The sequence below is a fragment of the Sus scrofa genome, chromosome 13 (genome assembly GCF_054392235.1).
Source record: "Sus scrofa isolate SSC_HxYL_T2T_F1_AM1 chromosome 13, Sscrofa_HxYL_maternal_Yorkshire_Landrace_v2.0, whole genome shotgun sequence".
NCBI lineage: Eukaryota > Metazoa > Chordata > Mammalia > Artiodactyla > Suidae > Sus > Sus scrofa.
Window position 1 is genome coordinate 172,159,948 of NC_139395.1, and position 14,872 is coordinate 172,174,819.

At 38.7% G+C, this 14,872-nt stretch overlaps 1 protein-coding gene across 5 annotated transcripts in view; it reads left to right on the forward strand.

Annotated features, from left to right (window-relative positions):
- Positions 1-14,872, forward strand: part of ZBTB11 (zinc finger and BTB domain containing 11) — a 38,258-nt gene that overhangs the window by 13,267 nt on the left and 10,119 nt on the right. For 3 of the 5 annotated variants that reach the window (XM_003132695.6, XM_021070501.2, XM_084991519.1), the window contains 5 exons: positions 89-927; positions 1,326-1,505; positions 11,193-11,438; positions 13,557-13,701; positions 14,355-14,472. In XM_003132695.6, coding sequence (XP_003132743.2) covers positions 89-927; positions 1,326-1,505; positions 11,193-11,438; positions 13,557-13,701; positions 14,355-14,472 — 1,528 coding nt within the window. Of the gene's footprint in view, positions 1-88; positions 928-1,325; positions 1,506-11,192; positions 11,997-12,220; positions 12,369-13,556; positions 13,702-14,354; positions 14,473-14,872 lie in introns of those variants that run through there. The other 2 variants (XR_014824924.1, XR_014824925.1) reach the window with 2 other exon arrangements.

The window sequence follows — 14,872 nt, forward strand, 5'->3', positions numbered from 1 at the left end:
ATGTTGTCATAGTCATATATTAATTGTTCTTACAAGGCATTTTAGTGGTGATTTGACTTTTTGTCCTTCATTTTCTTGTTTTACATAGGTTTTTGTAAGGCTAGCTTCCTTCCTTTACTGGAATTTGCCTATACTTCTGTGCTAAGTTTTGACTTCTGTAGCATGGCTGATGTAGCCATCTTGGCTCGTCATCTTTTCATGTCAGAAGTTTTAGAAATCTGTGAGAGTGTACATAAACTAATGGAAGAGAAGCAGCTAACAGTATATAAGAAGGGTGAAGTACAAACAGTTGCATCTACACAAGACTTACCAGAACATAGTGGAGGTCCAGCACCTCCTGTGGCTAGCAGCGAGGGAACCACAACAGCTTTATCTACTGAACTTGGGGATTGTGAAATTGTACTACTGGTGAATGGAGAACTGCCAGAAGCTGAGCAGAATGGAGATCTAGAACCACAGTCTGAGCCCCAGGTTTCTTCACAGGCCGAGGCCACTCTGTCAACTGTAGGCTGTGTAACTGATTCCCACCTGGGGTCTCTTGACTTAGTAGCAAAAACCAACCAGACAGAACTGGAAACTCTAAACAGCAGAGAAGATAGCATACGTTCTAACATTCATCTTAAGCTTTCTAAAGAGAATATAGTCAGTAGAGCTCCAGAAAACAGTGATATGGGAGATGACACAGCAACTGAGGATATCTGTGTGGAAGACATTTCAGATCAGAGGCAGAACCTTGGCCAGTCTTTAAAAGATCCGGAAAGTCTCGATGCACCAACAGCACAGACAGACCTTGGCCCCGATGATGATACTTACAGAAGCAGGCTTCGGCAGCGTTCTGTTAACGAAGGGGGATATATCCGACTACACAAAGGAATGGAGAAAAAACTACAAAAACGGAAAGCCATGCCTAAGTCAGCAGTTCAACAGGTATGATTAAAAAAAAGAGTTCACCTTTGTAGTTTTAGCTTTAAGTTGAAAGCATTCTACTGATAAACTTATGGTGAAAATTATTTTAAGGGGAAGGGGAGTGGGTACAGGAAAGTCGCTTAATGTTTAGAATACCAGTATTAATAAGGTAATGTGAATTTGAGATAGTTATGATTTTAAAAATGAAACAAGGAGTTCCCTGCTGGCCTAGCAGTTTTTTAAGGACTCAGCAGCGTTGTCATTGCTGTGGTTTGAGTTACTGCTGTGGCTCAGGTTCAATCCCTGGCCTGGAAACTTCTACCTGTTGGTTGGGTGTGGCCAAAAAAATAAAAAGTAAATAAATAAATTTACAAAGTGAGTATGTTTATTTAGATTGTATTTTTTTGTCCCTTAATTAGGTGGCTCAGAAATTAGTTCAAAGAGGAAAAAAGATGAAACAGCCAAAAAGGGATGCTAAAGAGAATGCTGAAGAAGAAACATCCCATAAATGTGGGGAATGTGGAATGCTTTTTCAGAGACGATATGCCCTTATAAAGCACATACTGAAACACGAAAGAGCTAGAGATTACAAGTGTCCCGTAAGTAATTAAAGATGTCGTGAACTTCATTATAAATAGAATCTAATGTATGCTTCGTTATTACCCTACCATTTGTATTCTCTCTCTGTCTCCCTGTATTGCTTATAGGAATCACCTTCTGATTCATACATGTCATTTTCTTGCCATAAAAAATTTTAATAGACTTACCACTGTTTCCTCCTTATACCTTAGTAAGATGACAGTAGGAGTTCTCTTGTGGTGTGGCAGGCTAAGGATTTGGTGTTGTCACTGCAGTAACTGTGTGGCACAGGTTTGATCCCTAGCCTGGGAACTTCCACGTGCTGCAGGTGCAGTCCCAAAAACAAACCAAAAAAAACAACAAAAAGAGAAGCAAGTAAATCACTGCCACCACTCCTTTAGCCAAAGACCTGTCTTTCACCATCTGGAAAAGATAAAACCACAGCTGCTCTAGGGAACATTGTGAACAGTGAGAGTAAATGTATTATATGCCAGACAGGGGAATGTAAAAGCTAATATACTGAATATTGACTCCTTTCAGAGGTTCTCTTTCCCTACTCAGGTCCCAGAAGGTTAGCAGCCAGACCTTTAGCCTTAAAAAGACCTTTTAGAGATGAGAAGTCAGAAGCGCAGTAACAAAAGACCTAAAGATACTGCTAAGCAAAGCCTGTGGGAAATGTGAATAGACATCAAGTATACAGACTTATAACTATTTCAAGCAAAAAGCAAATTTGAGGAGTCCAAGACTATTCAGTGAGAAGAAAACTGAAAAAACACACACACATAAAACTCTAAACACAAAATATGATTAAATTAGAAATAAACGAAAAGTTTAGAGAAGTGAAACAATAATTGGATGCTATGTTTGCTTTTTATTTTTCCCTCTTTTTTATTAATCAGTGAATTTTATTATATTTATGGTTGTACAATGATCATCACAACCAAATTTTATAGCATTTCCATCCCAAACTCTCAGTGCATCCCGCCACCCCCAAACCTGTCTCATTTGGAAACCTGAATATTTTCAGAGTCTCTGAGTCAGTATCTGTTCTGCAAAGAAGTTCATTCTGTCCTTTTTTTGATTCCACATGTGATAGAATATGATGTTGTTGTCTCACTGACTGACTTCACTTAGCCTGATAATTTCTAGGTCCATCCATGTTGCTGCAAATGCCATTATTTCTTTCCCTTTAATTGCTAAGATTCTATTGTGTATATGTATCACATCTTCTTGATCCACTCCTCTGTCGATGGTCATTTAAGTTGTTTCCATGTCTTGGCTATTGTTTATAGTGCTGCAGTGAACACTGGAGTACATATGTCTTTTCGAGTCATGGTTTTCTCTGGTTAGATACCCAGGAATGGGATTGCTGGATCAAATGGTAATTCTATTTTTAGTTTTCTGAGGAATCTCCAAACTGTTTTCCACTTTGGTTGTACCAAATTACATTCCCACCAGCACTGTAATAGGGTTCCCTTTTCTCCACACCCTCTCCAGCACTTACTGTTTGTAGATTTTTTGATAATGGCTATTCTGGCTGGTGCAAGGTGGTACCTCATAGTGGTTTTGATTTGGATTTCTCTAATAATGAGTGATGTTGAACATCTTTTCATGTGTTTTTTGGCCATCCATTTGTCTTCTTTGAAGAATTGTCTGTTTACATCTTCTGTCCATTTTTTGATGGGGTGTTTTTTTTTGTTTGTTTGTTTTTTTTTGTTTTTGGTATTGAGCTGCAGAGGGTATTTATAAATGTTGGAGATTAATCCCTTGTCAGTTGATTCATTTGCAGAGATTTTCTCCCATTCTGTGGGTTGTCTTTTCATTTTGTTTAGGGTTTCCTTTGCTGTGCAGAACTTTCAAGTTTAATTAATTCTCTTGTTTATTTTTGTTTTTACTGTCATTACTCTAGGAGGTGGATCTGAGAAGATACTGCTGTGGTTTATGTCAGAGAATGTTTGGCCTGTGTGTTCCTCTAAGAGTTTGATAGTGTCTGGTCTTATATCTAGGTCTTTAATCCATTTTGAGTTTATTTTTGTGTATGGTGTTAGGAAGTGTTCCAATTTGATTCTTTTTCATGTGGCTGTCCAGTTTTCCCAGCACCACTTATTGAACAAGCTGTCTTTTCTCCATTGTTTATTTTGCCTCCTTCATCATAGATTAGTTGACTGTGGGTATGTGAGTTTAATTCTAGGCTTCTTATCCTGTTCCACTGATCTATATTTCTGTCTTTGTGCCAGTACCATAAGGTTTGATGACTGTAGCTTTGTAGTATAGTCTGAAGTCAGGGAGCCTGATTCATCCAGCTCCATTTTTCTTTTTCAGCATGTCTTTGGCTCTTCTGGGTCTTTTGTGCTTCCAAACAAACTTTTAAGATATTTTGTTCTAGTTCTGTGAAAAATGTCCTTGGTAATTTGATAGGGATTTCATTGAATCTGTGGATTGCTTTAGGTAGTATAGTCATTTTGATAATATTGACTCTTCCAGTGCAAGGGCATGGTATGTCTTTCCATCTATTTGTGTCATCTTTGATGTCTTTCATCAGTGTCTTACAGTTTTCAGAGTACAGGTCTTTTGTTTCTTTAGGTAGGTTTATTCCTAAATATTTTATTCTTTTTGATGTGATGGTAAGCGGGATTGGTTCCCTAATTTCTCTTTCTGATCTTTCATTGTTAGTATTTAGAAATGCAGTCAATTTCTGTGTATTAATTTTGTATCCTTCGATTTTGCCAAATTCATTGATGAGCTCTAACAGTTTTCTGGTAGCATCTTTCGGATTTTCTAGGTATAGTGTCATGTCATCTGCAAATAGTGATAGTTCTTCCTTTCCAATTTGGGCTCCTTTTATATTTTTCTTCTCTGATTGCCATGGCTAGGACTTCTAAAACTATGTTGAATAGTAGCAGTGAGAGTGGACATCCTTGTATTGTTCCTGATCTTAGTGAGGATTCTTTCAGCTTTTCACCATTGAGAATGATGTTAACTGTGGGCTTGTCATATATGGCCTTTATTATGTTGAGTTAGGTTCCGTCTGTGCCCACTTTCTGAAGGGTTTTTTAAATCAGAAATGGGTGTTGGGGAGTTCCCATCATGGCTCAGTGATTAACGAATCTGACTAGGAACCATGAGGTTGTAGGTTCGATCCCTGGCCTCGCCTCAGTGGGTTAAGGATCCGGCATTGCCATGAGCTGTGGTGTAGGTTGCAGATGTGGCTCGGATCCTGCGTCAATGTGGCTCTGGTGTAGGCTGGCGGCTAGAGCTCCAATTGGACCCCTAGCCTGGGAACCTCCATATGCCGTGGGTGCAGCCCTAGAAAAGACAAAAAAAGTACAAAAAAAAAAAAAGAAAAAGAAAGAAAGAAAGAAATGGGTGTTGAATTTTGTTAAAGGCTTTTTCTGCTTCTTTTGAGAGGATTGTAAGGTTTTTATTCTTAAGTTTATTAATGTGGTGTATCACACTGATTGATTTGTGGATATTGAAGAATCCTGCATCCGTGGAATAAATCCCACTTGATCATGATGTAGAGTCTTTTAATATATTGTTGGATTCAGTTTGTTAGTATTTTGTTGAGGATTTTTGCATCTATGTTCATCAGTGAAATTGGTCTGTAATTTTCTTTTTTTGTGGTATCTTCACCTGGTTTTGGTATCAGGGTGATTGATGGTGGCCTTGTAGAATGAGTTTGGGAGTGTCCTTTCTGCATTTTTTTGGAATAGTTTCAGAAGAATAGGTGTTAGTTCTTCTCTAAATGTTTGATAGAATTCGCCTGTGAAGCCATCTGGTCCTGGACTTCTGTTTGTTGTAAGTTTTTTTCTTTTCTTTTCTTTTCTTTTTCTTTATTTTTCCTTCCTTCCTTCCTCTCTTTCTTTCTTTTTTTTGTCTTTCTAGGGCCACACCCACAGCGTATGGAGGTTCCTGGATAAGGGTCAAATCAGAGCTGTTGCTGCTGGCCTTGACCAGAGCCACAGCAACACCAGATCTGAGCCTCGTCCACAACCTACACCACAGCTTACAGCAACACCGGATCTTTAACCCACTGAGCATGGCCAGGGATTGAACCTGCACCTCATGGTTCCTAGTCAGATTCATTTCCACTGCGCCATATCAGGAACTCCTAATTTTTTTTATTTGAATCCACTCTTTTTTTCTTGATACGTCTGGCTAAAGTTTTACTGATTTTTGTTGGTCTTTTCAAAGAACCAGCTTTTAGTTTCATTGATCTTTTCTTCATTTCTGTTTCATATATTTCTGCTCTGATCTTTATGATTTCTTTCCTTTTGCTAACCTTAGGTCCTAACTGTTCTTTTCTTTCTATCTGCTTTAGATGTAACATTAGGTTGTTTATTTGAGATTACTCTTGTTTTCTTAGGTAGGCTTGTATTGCTATAAACTTGCCTCTTAGAACAGCTTTTGCTGCATCCCATAGGTTTTGGAGTGTCTTATCTTTGTTGTCATTTGCTTCTAGGTATTTTTAAATTTCCTTTTTGACTTCTTCAGTGATCCATTGGTTGTTTAGTAGCATGTTGTTTAGTCTCCACGTGTTTGTGTTTTTTGCAGTTTTTTTCTTATTGATTTCCAGTTGTATGGCATTGTGATCACAAAAGATGTTTGATATGATGTCAGTTTTCCTAACGTTACTAAGGCTTGATTTGTGGCTCAGAATGTGATCAGTCCCACAGAATGCTCCATGTGCACTTGAGATGAATGTGTATTCTGCTGCTTTTGGATGGAATGTCCTATAAATATCTCTTAAATCCACTAGTCTGATGCTTCATTTAGGGCCTGTGTTTCCTTGCTGACTTTCTGTCTGGATGATCTGTCTATTGCTGTAAGTGGTGTGTTAAAGTCCCCTGGTATAATTTTGTTATTGTCAGTTTCTCTTTTTAAGGTTGTCAGCGGTTTGCCTTATATATTGAGATGATCATATGTTGGGTGCATACATATTTACAGTTGTTCTATCTTCTTGTTGGATTGCTCCTTTGATCATTATGTAATGTCCTTCTTTGACTCATAATCTTTATTTTAAGGTCTGTTTTGTCTGATATGAGTATTACTTCTCCAGCTTTCTTCTGATTTCCGTTTGCATGGAATGTTTTCTTCCATCCACTCACTTTCAATTTGTATGTGTCCCTAGAAGTGAAGTGGGTCTCTTGAAGACAGCGTATATATGGGTCTTGTTTTTGTATCCATTCGGCCAGTCTTTGTCTTTTGGTTGCAGCCTTTAGTCCACGAACATTTAAGGTAATTATTGATATGTATGTTCTTATTGCCATTTTATTAACTGTTTTGGATTTGTTTTTGTTGCTCTTTTTTCTTCCTTTCTCTTGTTCTCTTCTCTTGTGGTTTGATGACTACCTTTGGTATTGTATTTGAGTTGATTTTTCTTATTTGTGTGTGTGTCAATTGTAGATTTTTGGTTTACAGTCACCCTAAAGTTTTGATATAGGAGTCTATATATATAATACAAGATTGTTTTAAGTTGTTGTTCTCTTAACTGCAAGTGCATCTCTTGTGTCCTGCCTTTGTACCTTCCTCTTGTCACTGTTGCTGATTTTGATAGCATAATTGCGCATGGATGATTTCCTCCTTTTACTGTATATATGCCTTTACTGGTGAGGCTTCTCATTTGTGGGTTTTTATTTTTTTGTCTTTTTAGAACCACACCCATGGAATATGGAGGTTCCCAGGCTAGGGGTCTAATCGGAGCTGTTGCCGCTGGCCTACGCCAGAGCCATAGCAGTGCCAGATCCAAGCCGAGTCTGCGACCTGTGCCACAGCTCACTGCAACGCCTGATCCTTAACCCACTGAGTTAATCCAGGGATTGAACCCAAAACCTCATGGTTCCTAGTTGGATTTGTTTCCACTGTGCCAAGACGGGAACTCCCATTTGTGGTATTTTTGTTTCTAGTTGTGGCCTTTTTTTTTCTACCTAGTGAGGTCCATTTATTATTTGTTGTAAAGCTGGTTTGGTGTTGCTGAATTCTCTTAGCTTTTGCTTATCTGTAAAGCTTTTGATTTCTCCTTCAAATCTGAATGAATGCCTTGCTGGGTAGAGTAATCTTGGTTGGAGGTTTTTTCCTTTCATCATATCATGCCACTCCCTTCTGGCCTGCAGAGTTTCTGCTGAAAAATCTGCCAATAACCTTATTGTGGTTCCCTTGTATGTTATTTGTTTCTTTTCCCTAGCTGTTTTCAATATTTTCTCTTTGTCTTTAATTTTGGTCGGTTTGATTAATATGTGCCTTGGGGTATTCCTCCTTAGGTTTATTTTATATGGTACTCGTTGTTCTTCCTGAATTTGAGTGAGTGGTTCTTCTCCCATATTAGGGAATTTTTTGGTATTAGCTCTTCAAATATTTTTTTTTTGTCCTTTTCTCTCTCTCTTCTCCTTCTGGCACCATATACTACTGATATTGGTGTGTTTAACTTTGTCCCAGAGTTTTCTGAGACTCTCTTAATTTCTTTTCAATTTTTTTTCTCTTTTCTGTTTCACATCAGTGATTTCCACTAGTCTGTCCTCCACCTAGCTTATTTATTCTTCTGCCTCCTGTATTCTGCTGTTGGCTCCTTCTAATGAATTTTTTATTTAAGTTACTGTATTTTGGATCTCTGCTCACTTAAGTTTTAAATCTTGTATTTCTTTGCTTAGTGTTTGCTGTAAATTATCGTCTTTGCCTCCAGTTTATTTCCAATGTCTTGCATCATCTTCAGCATCATCAGTCTAAAGTCTTTTTCCTGGAGGTTGATAATCTCCAGATCACTTAGATGTTTTTTTGTTTTTTTTTTTTTTTTTTTCTTTCTCTCTTTTCTGAGTTACAGTTCTCTGCCTTTTCATTTTTATAGGTTTTTGGTGTGGCTTCCTCTTTTCAGACAATAGATTTGTAGCCTCTTATTTCTGGTGTCTGCCACCCTTCTGGCTGAGTTGGTATAGGGGCTTGCTGTAGGCTTCCTGATGGGAGGGACTGGTGCCTGTCCACTGGAAGGTGGGGCTGATTCCTATCCCTCTGGTGGGTGGGGCTCTGTCTCTGGATGAGATTAGAGGTGGCTGTGTGCCTGGGGGGGGGGGTCTTTAGGCAGCCTGTTTACTGATGGGTGCGGCTGTGATCCCACCTGGATTGTTCTTTGGACTAGGACTTCTCAGCAATGATGGGTGGGGCCAGAATTTCCCAAAATGGCCACCTCCAGAGAAAGGCACGCTGATGAATATTCCTAAGAGCTTTGCCTCCAATATACTTTCCCCACACAAGCCACAGTCACCCTGTGTTTTCCCAGGAGATCCTCCAAGAACTGTAGTCAGGTTTGACCCAGATTCCTATGGAACCTCTGCTTTATCCTGGGACCCATGCCAGTGCACATGAAAGTGTGTGCACCTTTCAGGAATGGGGTCTCCATTTCCCCCAGACCTGTGGAGCTCCTGCACACAAACCCCACTGACTTTCAATGCCTGGTGCTCCAGGGACTCTTTCTCCCAAAGCCAGATCCCCAGGCATGGGGACCTGACATGGGGCTCAGAATTCTCACTCCTGTGGTCACGTCTCTGTGACAGTTACTTTCTAGTCTGTGGGCTGCTAACCTGACGGGTATGGGGTTGCTTTCATCATGTGATCGCCTCTCCTACCTGTTGATGTGGCCTCCTCTTTGTCTTCTGGAGTAGCATCTCTTTTTGAAAGTTTCCGGTCCACTTGGTTGAAGGTTGTTCAGCATTTGGTTGTAATTTTGTCGTTTTTATGAGAGAAGGTGAGCTCCAGTCCTTCTCTTCTACCATCTTAATCCCGTCTCCCATGGCTGAGTCTAAAAGGTTTTCTCCCTGGATACTATGTTTTTAAAAGGACATATTAAGTAAACAGAAGAGTTTTTAGGAGTAAAATATATAATCCTATAAAAATCTCAAGAATCTGGAGTTCCCACTGTGGCAAAAAGGGATTGTCTCTACAATGTCAGGACGGAGATTTAAGGAGATTTAATTCCTTGCCTGGCACATTGGATTGACGGATCTGGTGTATGTCGCAACTTTGACTTGGATCTGATCCCCGGCCTGGAAACTCCATATGCCTGCAGAGCAGCCAAAAAGAAAAACACTCAAGAGTCTGAAAAAACATGGGAAATATAATTAACTAAATAACCCAGAAAATAAAGCAAAAGACAGTTTAGAGAAGGGAGTGGAAATGTAGAGGCTTGGTCTAGGTTGTCTTGTAATGGCTCAGTAATTCTGAAAAGAGAGCATGGAGAGAAAGAAATGATTACTGCAGTACAGAAGAATTTCAGAAATTGAAAATAAAGTCTTGTTAAAAGGGCTGGTTGAATGCCCAGCACCATGGATGAAAATAAATCTATACCAGGATATATTATAAAATTTCATAATCAAGGGACAAAGAAAATCTTATAAATTGCAAGAGAGAAAAAAACATGATCAGGCTCACAGAAAGGATGAGGGTTGGAATGGCTTCAGGCCTTTCAATAACAACAAGGGAAGCTAGGAGACAGGAACAGTAGCTCCAAAATTCTAAAAGGAAATTGTTTCTAACTTGGAATCAATAGTCAAACTGTATCTATGATCTTAGAACAGTTTCAGACATGCAAGGTCTGCAAAGTTTTGCCTCCCAAACTCTCAAATGAGCAAAACACAGGAAACATGGAGTTCAGTCTGCAAAGAATCCAAGCATGGAAAACAGGCACCCCCGGTTGGGACACAATGTGTTGACAGAGATCTCCTACCAGGTGATGTGTTTCAAACCTTCTCTCAGTAGACAGTTGAGGGAAGGGTTTGATGATAAATTGGCAGTAAATAAAAAGAGAAATAAGAAAAAAAAAACAAGAAGAAAGGAAAGAAAATTATACTGTATGGCCCAGTTGTAGCAACATTTACATAATCCAAATATGCTTTGTAATTGATCTCATCAAAATGACGATAAAGCTATATTAAGAAAGTAAGGTGATAAGGAAGGATTTGTGTACATGTAGAGGTGAAAAGAGAGTCACCTATTATTCATATTACTTAGAGTATAAAAAGCAGAGGTAGTGGATCAAAAGCCAGTATTATTTATTCTAAAAAAAGGCTGTATAGATGTTGACCATATATAACTTTGATTTTAAAATAAAGAACATAATGGAGTTCTCTGGTGGCACAGTGTGTTAAGGATCCAGCATTATCACTGTAGCAGCTCAGGTAGCTGCTGGGGTGCACGTTTGGTCCCTGAAACTTCCACATGCCTCAGGTGTGGCCAAAAATAAACAAATAAATATATGCATACATATATACCTAAAATAAAGAACAAAAACTTTTAGGAGTTCTCACTAACTAACTATAGGGTAAAATCCAAAGGCCATCAGTTTTATCCTCCCACTTTTTCCAGCCCCTATTTTTTGCTCTTCCTAACAACTGTTAGTGCTCATATGATGATAGTAGTCTTGTCTTTGTCTTTCTTTTACCATGCCTTCAGGACCCAGCCTCATTAATGACACCTTTCTTTATTATTCTGATTTCTCCTCCTTCTTAAATATTTCATCTGTTTACATGTAAATCCTGATTCTATGGTCAGATTATAAACTTCTGAAGAGTAGAGGGGCTGGGTTAATCTTTTTTTTCACATCTATAGTCTTAACGTACTGTGCGTTGATTTATTTATTTTATGTAGTATATAAGCCTGAGTTGTTTCATTTAACAGTTGGAAATACACTCAAACACAGTTTTGTTTACTTTTCCTTTTAGTTGTGTAAAAAACAGTTTCAGTACAGTGCCTCCTTGAGAGCACACCTTATTCGACATACCAGGAAGGATGCACCTGCTTCGTCCTCTTCCAATTCCACATCTAATGAGGCATCAGGATCATCATCTGAGAAAGGCAGAACCAAACGAGAGTTTATATGTTCCATATGTGGAAGGACACTACCTAAATTATATTCTCTTCGAATACACATGTTAAAGCATACAGGTGTAAAACCACATGCATGCCAGGTAAACCAATAACATTTGTTATAGAAGATTGAAATTTAATTGGTGATAAGACTAGTTGATTCTGGAGTCACTGTCACTTTTGTAAAACATTGCAGGAAGTCCATAACCTCTTTTGATTTGTTGCCTAGGTCAAGGATGATTCCCAGTTGTGTTCATTAATTTGTTGTCTGAAGTTGTACTTTGAAATGAATCTATTTAGAGTATTTGTAAAGCTTGCTAGGATTCAGAGGAGCTACTAGGTGAGATAACCAATTCATCACCCCCATTACCCTTCACCTTTAGCAGGACCAACATGGACTGAAAAGGAACTTATGGCTTAAATAAATCTTAGCAAAAATTCTGCCAGAGCTGTGTGACCTTCACTAGAGCTGAGGATAGAGAGTTCCTAAATGCCAAAATGTGATTCTGAGTAAAGAATTCTGTGATTGGAGTTCCCGTTGTGGCGCAGTGGTTAACAAATCCGACTAGGAACCATGAGGTTGTGGGTTTGATCCCTGGCTTTGCTCAGTGGATTAGGATCTGGCGTTGCCATGAGCTGTGGTGTAGGTCACAGACACAGCTCGGTTCCCCCGTTGCTATGGCTCTGGGGTAGGCCGGTGGCTACAGCTCCGATTAGACCCCTAGCCTGGGAACCTCCACATGCCGCAGGAGCAGCCCAAGAAATGGCAAAAAGACGGAAAAAAAAAAAAAAAAATCCGACTAGGAACCATGAGTTTGCGGGTTTGATCCCTGGCCTTGCTCAGTGGGTTAAGGATCCGGCATTGCTGTGAGCTGTGGTGTAGGTTGCAGATGTGGCTCGGATCCCGCGTTGCTGTGGCTCTGGTTTAGGCTGGTGGTGGCTGCAGCTCCTATTCAACCTCTAGCCTGGCAACTCCTTATGCCGCAGGAAGTGGCCCTAGAAAAGACAAAAAAAAAAAAAAAAAAAAAAAGCTGTGATTAGCCAGCTTTGGTCAATGTGGAACAGTGAGATTTCTAGTAGCACCTATGGCCTTGCATATAAGGACAACTCACTGTTTTTATTTAAAAAACAGTTTTGGAACCAGTGATTTTTTTTTTTTTTTTTTTTTTTTTTTTTTTTTTTGGTGGGGAGTTCTTTTTAAGGTCGCAACCAGGGCATGTGGAAGGTCTCAGGCTAGGGGTCAGATTGGAGCTATGGCTGCCAGCTTACACCACAGCCACAGCAGTGCAGGATCCAAGCTGCATCTGCAACCTACACCACAGCTCAAGGCAATGCTGGATCTTTAACCCACTAAGTGAGGCCAGGGATCGAACCCGAGTCCTCGTGGATACTAGTCAGGTTTGTTTCCACTGAGCCATGATGGGAACTCCTGGAACCCGTGAGATTTTTAATATTTCTCTCTCTCTCTTTTTTTTTTTTTGGTGTGTGTGTGTTTTGTTTTTTTGTTCATTAGCTTTGTATTATATGAAAATAGAACATGAGAATAGAATAGACTGTCATGTACCCTTAAGAAGGTTCATTGGTTATCAGTTGTGTTTTATGTGTACTGTCATTCCCTTACTTTCCCCTCCAGTTATTTTAAAGCCAAGTCCTGAGTATCATTTTATTCATAAAGTTAAAAACTAAGTGTTAATTAGGCCTCTGGTCTTTCAGTATAGCACTACTTAAAATTTGTGGTTCGTGGAAGATTAAGTATGAAAATGGAGAGTAAGCATGTAGAAACTCATGGCAATTTGACATTGTTGTGATGTTTTTATTGTGTTTAACAAAAATCTCTCCCCATTGGATTTGGGAAAGAAAAATACTGGTTCTTCATCATAGAGTTTTTGAGACTAGTTGGTATAGCCAAAAGTGAGTATATTGATTATGCTCACATGTCACTTTTAATATAAGATATATTGTTTACCAATTTTACAAAGGACTGCATAAGGTGGGTTTTTTTGTTTGTTTTTTGAGACTGTCGACTTCTTCCAGTGATCACATGGATATAAGAAAGATAGCAATATTTGTTGGCTCTTGTTTGAATTTTAACTGTCATTTTGTTTATAGTTTAAGTTTTTAATTTAAAATGGCCTTCTAGTTTCTCTGTCCTCATTCTTCAAAAACAGCCTCTGTCTCTTTTACTGGTTTAATTGGTTTAAACATTTGTGCTGTGTTAGGTCTGTGGAAAGACTTTTATATACAAGCATGGTCTAAAATTACATCAGAGTCTCCACCAATCACAAAAGCAGTTCCAGTGTGAACTATGCGTTAAGTCATTTGTTACCAAAAGGAGTCTTCAAGAGCATATGAGTATTCACACAGGTAATGAGAACTTTATATTGACATAGTTATACTTTATATGCTATGAAGTTACTAGTATATTGATTATGCTGCAATTATTTCAGGATTTATATTGATACTGATGATTGTGTGTGTGCAGTTCTTTATTAATGAAAGGTTTGAAAGTTCTTAAATCTAGATTTAGAGATACCTTATTTGTGTACATATTTCATTGTTTCTCTCAGTGTAGAAAAATGTGTACCAAGTCTTACATCTTTTATATCTGGACACCTAAAGAAATGGTCTCGATTTTTAAAAGTTAAGTGGTAGGCAAATGTAACTGTCAATCTGGTATGTGGCTTATAATTTTTACTAGAATTTTTAGTTTGCACATGCTTACTTTAAGATTTTAAAGCAGTTGTGTGGCAATGGCTGATGTTCTAGGACTCGTTTACAACTCTACTCTATATAACTCACATGATCATGCAAGCCTCTCACATTCTTTGGGTAGTAGTATCCTCACTAATACTACAGTTGTGAGGAAATAAGGGTTTTGACATAGTTTGTTATTCTGAGAAGATGGATGCCAAACACGTCCACCTGGTAAAACAATTTCTACAATATAATGTAAAGCACTGTGTGGAAGAACAGCTGATTGATTTCTGGATTTGTGACATGGTTTTATTTTTTTATAGGAGAGTCCAAGTACCTTTGCTCAGTTTGTGGAAAGTCTTTTCACAGGGGCTCAGGGCTTAGCAAGCACCTAAAGAAACACCAGCCAAAGCCTGAGGTTCGAGGCTATCATTGTACTCAGTAAGTAGTATGTGAACCATTCAATTAATTTCTTCTTTTTTTGCCTTTTATTTTTAAATTTTTAAAAAAATTTTTATTATAGTGGATTTACAGAGTTCTGTCAATTTCTGCTATAAAGCAAAGAGACCCAGTCATACATATATATATATATATATACATTCTTTCCTCTCATTAACGTCGTCATGTCCATCACAAGTGAATAGACATAGTTCCCTGTGCTAGTCAGCAGGATCTCATTGCTTATCTATCTCCTCCAAATGCAATAGTTTGCATTTACTAATCTCAAACTCCCTGTCCATCCCACTCCCTCCCCCTCGGCAACCACAGGGCTGTTCTCCAAGTCCATGAGTTTGTTTCTTTTCCATAGATAAGGTTCGTTTGTGCTGTATATTAGATTCCA